This window comes from Mustelus asterias, chromosome 9 (assembly GCF_964213995.1).
Source record: "Mustelus asterias chromosome 9, sMusAst1.hap1.1, whole genome shotgun sequence".
Taxonomy (NCBI): Eukaryota; Metazoa; Chordata; class Chondrichthyes; order Carcharhiniformes; family Triakidae; genus Mustelus; species Mustelus asterias.
The window spans coordinates 100,161,646-100,175,295 of NC_135809.1; the positions used below are offsets into that span (position 1 = coordinate 100,161,646).

The following is a 13,650-nucleotide window of genomic DNA, read 5'->3' on the forward strand; positions in this document are numbered from 1 at the left end:
ACAATGAAAAGTATTGTTTCTTGCATCCATACAGACAAAACATACCATTCATTGAGTACATATAGAGGAGAAGGAAAGGAGAGGGTGCCGAATGTAGTGTTACAGTCATAGCTAGGGTGTAGAGAAAGATCAGCTTAAATATGGTAGGTCCATTCAAAAGTCTGATGGCAGCAGGGAAGAAGCTGTCACGTCCACTTACATAATGCCAATATCTTACACGGAACCACGAACCATTAATTTCAGGAGAGGAAGGTAAGGAAAGAGAATTGGTGATGGAAAAAGGAAGAAAAACTCTGGAGGCAAGTATGTTTAACCCATATCTCAAAGCTGCTTTTATAACTGCCAAACCCAAGGTGCAGTTTCTGCACAACTATTCCACAAATGTCAATGGCAATATAGAACTTGTCACAGATGTAATGGTGTTAAATTATTCTGCTGTAAGTGGTGGATGGTAAAATGTAATTTCTAAGCTTCTTTGGAGGAGGACGTGTACACAAGACTTTAGTGGGCAAGTGCCCAAAGTGCATAATTCAACAAAACAAATAAACCCGTTCATGATGTAAAATATCTATTTTTGGTGTTTAATATCTCTTCCTGAAATTTGAATTAAGTTTAAGTATTAGTGTCCTAAGTAGGCTTACATTAACACTGCAATGAAGTTACTATGAAAGTCCCCTAGTTGCCACACTCCGGCACCTGTTCGGGTACACTGAGAGAGAATTTAGCATGGCCAATGCACCTAACAGGCACATCTTTCGGACTGTGGGAGGAAACCCATTCAGACACAGGGAGAAGCTGCCGACTCTGCACAGACAGTGACCCATGTCGGGAATGGAACCCGGGTCCCTGTTCCTATGAGGCAACAGTGCTAATCACTGCCATCATGCCGCCCAGTAATTAATATATTACTGATATTTTGATCTAGTTCAAAGTATGCAATTTCAAAAAAAAAATCGTAGAATTCATTAATCCATGCAATCAAAATGTTCTTTTTACTTTAAGTGCAAATATGGATAGTTGTTGTAATTTAAGAACTCTGTTATTGAGATTTCTGTGAAGTAAGTAATGGTTCCTTATGATTTGTTTAATTCTCCTCCCCCTCCCCGGGTGGCATTACCACTGAAATGTTAGGACATTTTAGAGGGTTTCAATTAACATGCAAATCTGTCACTGTTTTCAAAGTTAATTTATTCCTTTCAACCTACGATGATTAGCGCCATTAAACAGTAGGTACAAAAGATTAAGTAATTGCACTTCAGTGGTGCAAAGAGTTTAATGAATTGCTGAAAATAACGAAGCCTTTGTAATACGTGATGGAAATGGTTATTGTTAATTGCCGGTGGTAAATATGTGCATGTAAGTGGTGGGAACTGTAATCACATTCAGAATAACCTTCTACTTTAAATTCAATAGATGGAAGAATAATCAACCAAAATCAACCTTCAAAAATTTAATTTATTCACCCATAAAATACAATCAAGTTAAAACTAGTCTGTTTAACATTCAAATATTGTTTAAAAGGTAATGTGCAAGTTAAATGTGCCAGTTAAGTACTCACTTCTCCATGGTACAAAACAACCACGTTGGTTCTTTGTTGAATGGCATCGTCATTCTATGGAATGTAGCCATCTTTTTTGCTATTTCTGCTGAAATACTTGGAATAGCCAATTCCCTGGTCTCCAATTTCCGACTCTGAAGTAAAGTAATACAATATTTGTGAGACAAGTGCAAATACGTACAATATGCTGAAGGCTAGCTAGCTGTTATTTTACACCAATATGCAAAATTTATGATAAATGCCCTTATATACAAACTGCCAGTGTGCAGTCTGAAAACATTGCATTCATTTTCAAAAATTCACACTTTTTCTTACATTTAACTGCTTTTTATAGCATGCGTTATTGCCTCTTTTGTTAATTGTGTTTGCATACCTGTGCATCATGTACTAAAAGATTGGAAAGTGTAATCTCAAGAGAGATTATTCATTTATACACTGATACCTCGAGCACACACACACATTATTATATACTGTCAATGAACGTTACCAGATTTTGTCTGCAATCAATTTGTTGATGTGTATTAAACTAGTAGCAAGGGATATACAAATCAAGAGACTATGAACTCTGAATCGATTACAATGCCAAGTAGCTGAACATGATCTTTCCAAACTAATGTTGCTATTTGGGGACACTTGTGGTAAACTGACAATCCCAGGAAATGTTATTTACACTAAGCAGACCTAATTGAAATGTAGATTCTTAAGCAAGGCCCACGAAATTTCACTCAATTGGTATGTAAATATCTTGGTTGGCCACAAATTAATTTAAATTTAAAAGGTGTTCACTGGCTTTTCACTATTTATGTAAGTACAGTCCACTGCCCAGTAGTTCAGCACAAAAGACAACTTTTATACTTTAAGATTGGGAAAAAGCTTCCATTTTGGGGGTGAAGGGTGGATTCCTTCCTGTGTAGACTGGTGTGACTACCTTAGTAAAATGCAACTTGAGTAACATGTAAATTTTTAAAATATGCTCAAATGAGATTGTTCGGTTGAGGGGCTAAATTTTTACCGTGGAACATTTAATAACACTAACAACACGCAGCTAATGGCTTGTTGCCAAGATATTTTTCCCACGTCCTTCATTTTCCACAAGCAGCAGTAGCTCAGAGGCAACAGAATGCAATCAATGATTCACACTGCCAGAGATAATCAGACTTACTGCAATGAACTGTTCCAAACGACCCTGAGGAAAGATTCCATATAGCTTCGGACCAAGTGATCGTTCTGCCAAGATAGCAAACATAACACTTTCCAACACCATGGCATCGGCTCCCTGTGTGAAAGGGACAAATAAACACATTAATAGGCATAATTCTAAAATTAATTTATGTCCATTAGGTGTCAGATATTTTGAAATGACTTGTGGCTCTTACAAAACTATTCATTCTCATTAAAAATAAACCAGAACTGAATTTGGGAATTTTTATGCTCAACAAGCTGAATAAAATAGGGGTTGAAATTGCAGGGTGTGACTTCTTTCTGCAAATTGAACACTTTTTGATCCCAGTCTGAAGAACAATCTATTTAGTCTGAAAGATGTGCCGATTAGGTGCATTGGCCACGCTAACTAAATTCTCCCTCAGTGTACCCAAACAGGTGCCAGAGTGACTAGGAGATTTTCACAGTAACTTTATTGCAGTGTTAATGTAAGCTTACCTGTGACACTAATGAATACACTCAAACCTAGTTCACCACACCACTGGGACATTACCACTGATCACTGCAAGTTCTCTTCATCATGATGAATGATGTACATCCTTTGAGGAGGAAGCTAAACACTTAGGAAAATGAATTGTGACCAAATTAGTGATAGTTAATTGGGACCCTGTTGATGGTTGGGGCCCAACTTGGCAACCCAATATCTGCGCCAGAGATATCCTTAGATTACAAAGCATTGCCGATTATGAGCAGTTGGTTTAGCTCATTGACAGTGTGTCAATACAAAGTAGGCTTAACAGAATGCAGATAGTACTAATTAATAATAGCTACTGAAATTGGCAATTTATGATGAACAGCATCTCACAGAAATCAGAGTGACTTGGCTATTCTCATTTACAGCGTTAACAGAATGTCCAAGTTTCAGGCAGCATTAAATGGTGCGTAAATGGGATGCACTAAAATATTATAATTTTATTTAAATAGCCAAACAACATTAATTCTTGCTAATTAATGTAAAGATAAAATTATATGACAACTTATATCAGTTAATGCTCCATTAAAATGTCAGAGGGGGTAAATCTGATACCTAAATATCACTGAAAACATAATACAAATGATACAAATCCAAAGTGAAAAAAAATAGGGAATTTTTATTTCATTAACGAAGAATAACACAGCTGGTGATTTCCTTGGTGCCACACTCTCTGCCGCTGTAAAATTGGTACAAGTTCACCAAAAATCCCTTTTAATCTACCATTATGTTGCTTATTTACAAATATGATAATTCTCCAACAGACTACCTTAGCATAGCACAGAGTTAAACAGAATAAGATAGATTTGTATGAAAGGTATTTTCTTACTAGGAGTAATCTGTCTTAGTAATGACATTGCTACATCAATGCAAAAGCATTTCAATTTCCCACCATTCAAGTTCATAAATCTTATTTACCAGAGCTATATTTAAATCAAAGTAACACATCATTTATCCAACGTAAGCTTTATGTACATCATTAAAATTTCTGGAACAATGGTATCAGTATGTTTAATGCAGCTCCAGTTATCTGAATTTAAGCCAACCACAAATACAAATGCCTTTAAACAAATATTTTTAAAAAGTGTGTAAATGCCTCCTGCTAAAATGTTACAAAATACATGTGCATGGACACACAATTGCACAATGAACTTATAAATAATTTCCTGATGGGTCAAGTTTATGTTTAGGACTGGGTTGAAGTAAAGGGTATTCCACAAACAAGGATATTATATAGAACTAGAAGCAGGAGTAGGCCATTCAGCCCTCTGAGTCTGCTCCACCATTCAATTCAATATCCTGTCCCACCACCTCCCATATCCCTCGATCCCTTTAGCCACAAGACCCATATCTAATTTCTTCTTGGAATACGACAATGTTTTGGCCTCAATTACATTCTGTGGCAGTGAATTCCACACATTCACCATTCTCTGGGTGAAGAAATTTCTCCTCACTTCAGTTCTAAAAGGTTTACCCCTTATCCTCAAACTATGACCCCTAGTTCTGGACTCCCCCACCTTTGGGAACATTCTTTCTGAATCTACCCTGTCTGACCCCGTTAGAATTTGATAAGTTTCTATGAAATCCCCTCTCATTCTTCTAAACTCCAGTGAATATAATCCTAACCAATTTCGTCTCTCCTCATTATGACAGACCTGCCATCTCAGGAATCAGCCTGGTAAACCTTTGCTGTATTCCCTCTATGGCAAGGACATCCTTCCTCAGATGAGGACACCAAAACTGTACACAATACTCCACGTCTGGCCTCACCAATGCCCTATATAATTGCAGCAAAACATCCCTAAACCTATATTCAAATCCTCTCACTATGAAGGCCAACATACCATTTGCCTTCTTTACGGCCTGCTATACCTGCACGCTTACTTTCAGCGACTGATGTAAAAGGACTCCAAGCTCTCGTTGAGTATTCACCTTTCTCAATTTACACCCACTCAAGTAATAATCTGTCTTCCTATTGTTGCTACCAAAGTGGATAACCTCATATTTATCCACATTATACTGCATCTACCATGCAGATGCCCATACTCAGCCTGTCAAAATCACACTGAAGCATCACTGCATCCTCCCTCCCAATTTTGTATCATCTACAAATTTGGAGATAAAATGTTAGCTCTTCCAAATCATTAATATATAATGTGAACAGTTGGGGTCCTAACACAGATCCCTGCAGAACCCCACTAGTCACTGACTGCCAATCAGAAAAAGACCCATTTATGCCAACTCTTTGCTTCCTTTCTGCTAACCAGTTTTCTATCCATCTCAAGACATTACCTGCAATCCCATGTGCTTTAACTTTACATAGTAGTCTGTTGTGGGAGACCTTGCAAAAGTCTTCTGAAAGTCTAAATAAACCACATCCACTGATTCTCCTCAGTCAACTCTACTAGTTACATTCTCAAAAAGTTCCAATAGATTAGTCAAGCACGATTTCCCTTTTGTAAATCCATGCTGACTTTGTCTGATTATGATGTGGAGATGCCGGCGTTGGACTGGGGTGAACACAGTAAGAGTTTTAACAACACCAGGTTAAAGTCCAACAGGTTTATTTGGTAGCAAATACCATGTCTGATTGTCTGATTATACCACTGCCTTCCAAATGCTGAGTTATGAAATCCTTGAAGTAGATTATAGCAACTTCCCCAGTACCGATGTTAGACTCACTGGTCTATAGTTCTGTTTTCTCTCTACCTCCCTTTTTGAATAGTGGGCTTACATTAGCTACCCTCCAATCTGTAGGAACTATTCCAGAGTCCAAAGAATTTTGAAAAATAACCACCAATGGATCTACTATTTCCAGGGACACTTCCTTCAGTACTCTGGGATGAAGATTATCAGGACCTGGAGATTTATCCACCTTCAATCCTAACAATTTCCCCAAAACCATTTCTCTACGAATGCCGATTTCCTTCAGCTCCTCACTAAAACACGTTTCTCTCAGCACTTCTGGCCAAAGTACAAATTTAATTCTTCAACCATTTCTTTATTCCCCATTCTGAATTTAACCATTTCTGACTGTAAGGAGCCTACATTCGTTTTTGTCAATCTTTTTCTCTTTACATATCTATAGAAACTTTTGCAGTCAGTTTTTATGTTCCCCGCCAATTTACTTTCATACTCTTTTTCCCTTCTTAATCAATCCCTTGGTCCTCCTTTGCTGAATTTTAGACGGCTCTCAATCCTCAGGCCTATTGCTTTTTCTTGCTAATTGTATGCTTCTTCCTTGAATCTGATACTATCTCTAATTTTCCTTGTAAGCCATGGTTTGGCTACAATTCCCTGACCACTCTTGTGCCAAACAAGAACAACTTCTAGAGTTCACTTATTCATTCTTTAAATGCCTGCCATTGCCGGTCCACTGTCTTTCCTTTCAGTAATGTTTCCCAGTTAATCATGGCCAATTCATGCCTCATACCATCATAGTTACCTTTATTGAGATTCAGGACCCTGGTCTCAGAATCAACTACATCACTATCCACCTTGACAAAGAATTCTACCATATTATGGTCACTCGTCCCCAGAATGCGACCTATATCTCTTGGTCATGTTTCTTTTCTCAAGAAGATAGCATGGACCGGGTGTAATGTAGTGATCAGTGTCACTTCTTTTTAGGGAAAAGCATTCACGATAATCAGTTTTGGATGTGATCCCATGTTCTTTATCTGCATTATCTTAGGGTGGTAAAGAAAGACTTCTGTTTATACAGTGCTTTTCATGACCAGTGAACATCTCAAAGCAGTTTAAGTTTGTCAAATTTGACCTTGGGTGACTGTGTGTGGATTTTGCAAATTTTCCTTGTGTCTGTGTGGGCTTCCTTCCACAGTCCAAAGATGTCCAGGTTAGGTGGATTGGCCATGCTAAATTGCCCCTTAGCGTAGAGGTTAGGTGGATTAGCTATGATGGATGTGCTGAGTTGCGGGGATGAGGCCGGGGTGGGGGGGGGGGGGGGGGGGGGGTAGGTAGGTCTGGGTAGGATGCTATTTGGCAGTGGGGGAGGGGGGGGGCGAGGATCGGCGCAGACTCGTTGGGCTAAATAGCTTCCTTCTGCACTGTAGGGATTCTATAATTCTAGACATAAAGCCGGATGTGTGGAGGCAGTGAAAGAATCACCACTTCCTTCAAGAAGGAATTCTAGGTAAGCTAAGGAACACAAAGCAGAAACTATTGTTCATTTATATGGCTGAGGGGAAAACTCTCACCTAATTCAATGTACAGCCAGCATGACAAGAGGTAGGAAACCATGTAAATTGCAGTTTCCATGTCCACTGGGAAACAATAAATGAATTTTCCAGTCTGACAAACAGCACCAAGCTGTCATTTTCTGAATTATTCTGATTCAAAAGGAAAGGAATGCCATCCTATGGATGGAGTGAACATCCACCATGGTACCACATCAACATCATAGCTGATAAATCATTGACCCAGCCTCTCACGTTCCCCATACCTCAGAGTTATCATGTCTGTAAAGTTTGGGTTCAAAAAGAAAATTCATCCTTTGTCTTGTATGTTTTGCCAGAAAGTGCCTGTGGCCTCTCAAACTACTTTCACAATCTGTAATTATTCTTTAACACCTTTTCTAGACTAGCACTTGAGTTGCAACTCTTGCCAATTTCTAATGCTGAAAGCATTTGTTATGTCTGGTTTTAAAAAGAAGACTGCTCAAAATTAGCAGTGGCAGACATACCAACCTGCAAGGCTTCGCCCAACAAATTACTGGATGAAGGCCACAAAGAGAGTGGGTGAAGGCTTTGATGGCAACACGTGCCAATGAAATCCCAGTGTTCTGGGGAAGGCTGACACTTGGTAAAAAGCCAGGCACCCTGTAATACCATGAACTCCTTTCCACAGGGAAACAAAAACATTATCTCTGACGAATATTTGTTACTCGCTCAATGCATCGGTGGACCAAAGTCTGACTAACAACTAATCACTGAAAGGATCTGGTGTAATAGAAGTTCAATCCAATAATAACTTCCACCATGCCATGCAGGGCCACCCCCATGTGTTAAATCTCATCTGCCAATCCAATTCCAGCAGACAGCAAAGCCATGGCCACATTTCTTGTGACAGCAAGATGATCAGCTGGTATGCTGGGGCAGGATTTCGCAGCCGCTCTCGGCCCAAAATCAGCAAACCCGCTTGAGCTCCACGGACCTTTGCATGGTCGTCCGTACATCCTCCCCCCGCCCCCCAATGATTCGTATGGTGGGCGGGAGGGGAAAATCCCCCCCCTAGTGTCGGAATGTCAACTGCAATCAGGCATCAGATGCCTATTTTTTCTTTCTTACCTCTTCCTTTTCTACATCCATGATAGCCTTCTGGCAGGAGGAATGGAATGTTAATACTGTGGTTGGAACCGGGGGTTGACAGCTAATGGCAGCAACAATGCTGAGACTGGAGATTTGTTCAAAGGGAGCCTTGTACTGCAAAAATTCAGCAGCAAACAGCTGAAATAACTGTGAAAGTAATAATTCAGACACATCTATGTGGGAGAAAAGAAAATCTATTTTCCCTTTAAAATTGGGTGATCTCACATGGAAACCACCTTGCACCCATTTCAAACAAACCAGCATATTTGCAAGATAAATGCAAAATACTGCAGATGTTGGAATATGAAACAAAAAACAGAAAACATTGGAAAATCTCAGCAGGTCTGACACCATCTGTGGAGAGAGAATAGAGCCAATCATAGAAAGAAATCATAGAAACCCTACAGTGCAGAAGGAGGCCATTCGGCCCATCGAGTCTGCACCGACCACAATCCCACCCAGGCCCCACCCCCACATACCCTACCCGCTAATCCCTCTAACCTACACATCCCAGGACTCTAAGGGGCAATTTCTTTTTTAGCATGGCCAATCAACCTAACCCGCACATCTTTGGACTGTGGGAGGAAACCGGAGCACCCGGAGGAAACCCACGCAGACACGAGGAGAATGTGCAAACTCCACACAGACAGTGACCCGAGCCGGGAATCGAACCCGGGACCCTGGAGCTGGGAAGCAGCAGTGCTAACCACTGTGCTACCGTGCCGCCAATGTTTCGAGTCTGGATAACTCTCGTCGAGGTTGGAGGGTTCAAGCTCCCTTTAAAATGCAAAAGAGCAGATTTTTCCTGTTCCTGCTTCTGAAGGTACTGAAACACCTGGGCTGGAATTTTCCAGCCCCTCCCTACCGGCAGGATCTTTCAGTCCCGTTGAAGTCAACAGACATGTGAACGGCTCCCCCCAGCCGCTGCAGAGGGACCAGAAAGTCCCAGCGCTGGACACAGCCAGAAAAATTAAGAACAGATTTTGAGGACCACATACCCTATGTGGAACCAGCCCAACTTTCTGTTCACTTAAACGAATGTATGGGAAATTGGCTTCCTCACCCAATTTTTCTCGATGTTGTGTACCAGGATGATTCAATATACCCAAGTTAGGAACGCAAAAGATTGGCACCAACTTTATCTAACCTCAAACTCTTGAGTAGCAATTAAAACCTGTGCAACTGTTTTCCATTGTTGGCTAGGTTCAGCTTTACACAACATCACTAAAAAAAATTGCAGGGTGTGGGAGAGTCACAAATAGCATACCAAAATGCCATTCTCATTGTTACAATTTTACACAACAGTTGAAACACATACTGGGATATCAAGAGAAAGAACACTAAAAATACAGTGTTACAGCAGGGGTTGCAGAGAACAATACAATGGTACAATGTTACCTCCCGAAAACCTAACCCAAATCACTTGCTAACTGAATCTATTGTGTGCGTACTGGTATTACATTAGGCAATTCATAAAAGGTTAAAACTGGGAATTTTACTATTATTGACAGCTGCTGAAGGGTTATACAGTCAACAAAGCCTCAATTCTTTGCCAATAATTTACAGTTTCTCACCCACTGCCAGTTTTTCCCTCTGATCCATTTAGCTGTCCCTATTTCTTTTCACATAGTCTACTCACACGCAGTGTTTTTCCACTGTGGTTTATTGAAGCAGACTAAATGAGATTCTGTGCAAACATTATTCACTCCCCAGGGTGACATGGGCTATTGATGGAAATGGGACCTGAACTGTTCCACAGAACACTGCTATCCTGAAGCACTGGAACATACAGATTCTAAATTTAAATATTCCAGGTTTTACCCTAGCCATAACACAAGATAGGACACAATCTCACAGTAACAGCATATTGTCTGGATGTATTCCAGAGATGTATCCAAACACTGAATTCCAACATCTGTTGCCAAGGTTTGAATATGGCCTTGCTGAGAAATACAATAAAAACACTGTTAGCATGTTGGGTCTGATGTAGAAAAATCTTAGTCATATTTTAACATCTCAGCCAGCTTTAGTGCAGAAGGATTGCAAGTGATCCAGTTTTCTAACCGCCAGTTAAAGCCAGCCACAGTAATTCGGACCCCTATCAAGCAATTTCTGGGAAAAATATGTTTTTTTTAAAGTAATCCGTGCCGTAACAGTGTTTGATGATAGCGGTTTGAAGGAAGTTAGTGCAGATCTTTTGTAGATTCTTCCACTCATATTATTCTCCGTGGAGGCGGTTTAGGACAGGAACTGCATCGATGAGAAAAATATGTATTTGAGAAATTTTTGCACAGCCATGGTAAATTTTTGATGTCAACATATTCCAGGGAAACAAAATTAAAATGTAAGCAAACTGCAGTCTTCAAATTGAGTCTAACAACTATAATCCTTCCATGTTATCACAATGTTTTTTTAGAAACCAGACCAAGAACAAAACAGCACGTAAAAACAAAACCAGATGAATGGACTTTGAGCTACAATGCAGTAGAAAGTGGAGTGCACCTTGGACTCTCAATCCAGTCAACAAAATAATACAACGGATCTTTCTGCAGCAAGGAAGATTTTCCTTAACATTCCGTAGGAATTGTGCACTGCAGTTGTCACTTCACAGACTGATAATGAAACATCACAAAAACAGGACAGTTATCTCAAGTATATGTCAATCTGACCTAAAAACACCCACTTTCCACATCATCCTAGCAGAGTTAATGTATTTACTTTTCTCCCTTTTGCAAATAAGCTACAAGTATACATACTGCTTCAAAGAAAAAAAGACCGAGTACTATTAATTACAAAGTGATCACATAAGGGGTATGATGATAATCAATGGAAGACAAAACTCTTCACAGATAAAAGTTGAATGCACGGGCTGAATTTTCCCCATGGAAGCAAGAACAGGAGTCAGGTCTGTTTTGGATCCCAAATCCACCTACAGTGGGAAGCTGATTAAAGTCAAGATTTGGAACATGGTTAAGCCCTTAATTGGCATGGACATTGGTTCCCTGTCCAATTAGGGGCAAAGGGCAAGCTCTTAAAGCTTGAGGGACAATCAGAGAAGCACCTGACTGCAGTACAAGGTAAGTAACTGGGAGAGCACCTCAACAAGAAGGTACCCTCTCAGCCACTTCTTAAAAAGCTTCGATTTTAAAAAATCACAAAAAGCAGCCAGGAAACATGCACGTGTGGATGAGTATGTATGTGGGTGGCCAAGGAGGTGGCATTCCTTGGTTGTATTCTCACCCAGGCAGACAAAGGCAGCCTGTAGGCCTGCCAGGAGTGCTGGCACCCCAGCCTGCCACTGGGTGCTCACCTTCAGGTACTTAATCTGCCACTGTCACTTTGGGAAACTGGAGGTCTCTCTTCTCCTAAAAACAAATTACTGCAGATACTGGAATCTGAAACAAGAACAGAAAATGCTGGAAAGTCCCAGCCTTTTCTGTTTTTGTTCACAGATGCTGTCAGACCTGCTGAGAGTTTTCTGCATTTTCTGCCAAAATGGCTGACATCGAGAACAGGTTGTGAAAAATGCAGGCTCGTTGGCCTCGTAACTTTCAGATCCATCCACCTCCATTCCCAAAGTCAGCAGGGCCTGAAAATTCAGCCAATGTTCCTATCAAAAAGTTTAATCAGTATTACCAAGGCATATACCATTAACATAATGATTATCTTTCTCTTTGAAGATCTTCCCTAGAGTTCCACACTACTTACTCAAATGAGTTCAAACATGTGTGTTTTCTTTTTACGTCTCCCACTGCACATCAAACTTAGTCATCTTCACTCAAAACCACCACACACATTGTGGCAGCCTTTCCAAGCCTGCACCAGTTAGTTTGATTGAATTTCAACTCTGTGCAACAGATGGGATTGTTTTGCTTGTTTAGAGAATATATTTTAAGAACTAGTAGATTTTTATAAAATTAACTGCTTAATCGCATTAAGACCATCTGTGTGTTTGACTATGAAATGGACCCTCCCACTTGTTTGACAAATGTTGATGTATTTTTTTTTACACAGAGGGTGGTGGGCGCCTGGAACTTGCTACTAGGGAGGTCGTGGAATCAGATACAATAGTGACTTTTAAGGGACATCTTGACAAATACATGAATAGGATGGGAATAGACGGATATGATCCCTGGCAGGGTAGGGGGGTTTTATTTCACACGGGCAGCATGGTCAGTGCAGGCTTGGGGGGCAGAAGGGCCTGTTCCTGGGCTGTAATTTTCTTTGTTGTATTTTGATTTGTTTTTTTTAAAGTTCTTTGATTTAGGATAGTGGCATTGGTACAAAAGACCTTGCTCATTCTTGTGAGCAATGCTTCAATGTTATGGAATAGCCATGGGCCCGTATTTCCATACCTGAATCCACATCGGGATATTGGCGGATCGAAAAGAAAGGCGGACAGGATACAGATGCGAAAGTCCTGTCTCCATTTTTGCCTATGCAGATTTTCATCTGTGTGGGGAAAAACTCACGTACGAGTTCGGAGGGAAATTTGAGGAGCAACTGCCCGTACTAGAAAAATATTTCAGACCCCATTTTCATTATGCTTGGTGCTGCAGAAAAGGACACAAAAACACCTCCTTATCAAGGTGTCATGGAATGCTGTTGGGAGAGCAGACTGCAGGTGGTGAAACGTTATATAAAGTTAGTCAAACTGTTAATAGTTTGCTTAAATTACCAGGACAAAGTGCTGGCCTTAGTCGGGAGGTGGAAGGGAATAGTGCTGGGTCACCTCAGGAGCTGCAACATTACCTGGCAGTAAAGTGGGCGCCAGGCAGACCGGCTAGGCCAACACAGAAACTGTATCTCTCTGAAGGAGGCCTCCAATTACAAGATCGTGTTAAGCACAGCTATCTGGATGAGCATTAATCAGTGTATAGTCACCAGTGCAGGAGAAGGCTGAGAACGTCTAGATAGATGGTCACAGAAATCTATGGAATCATGCAGGAGGAACTGGTGCCTTGAACCAACAGATGACAGGCTCAGACAATAACAGTCAAGGTTACGGTAGCCCAAAATCTTTTTGCAGCTAGTTCATTCCAGGACTCTACTGCCAATCTGTGCAGCTTTTC

General features: G+C 40.5%; 1 protein-coding gene across 4 annotated transcripts in view; it reads right to left on the reverse strand.

The window, feature by feature from the left end:
* The window catches only part of chka (choline kinase alpha), a 64,860-nt gene that overhangs the window by 15,795 nt on the left and 35,415 nt on the right, over positions 1-13,650 (reverse strand). For all 4 annotated transcript variants that reach the window (XM_078220670.1, XM_078220669.1, XM_078220673.1 and 1 more), the window contains 2 exons: positions 2,721-2,834; positions 1,559-1,692 (listed from right to left, as the gene is read on the reverse strand). In XM_078220670.1, the coding sequence (XP_078076796.1) occupies positions 1,559-1,692; positions 2,721-2,834 (248 nt within the window). The remainder of the gene's footprint in view (positions 1-1,558; positions 1,693-2,720; positions 2,835-13,650) is intronic.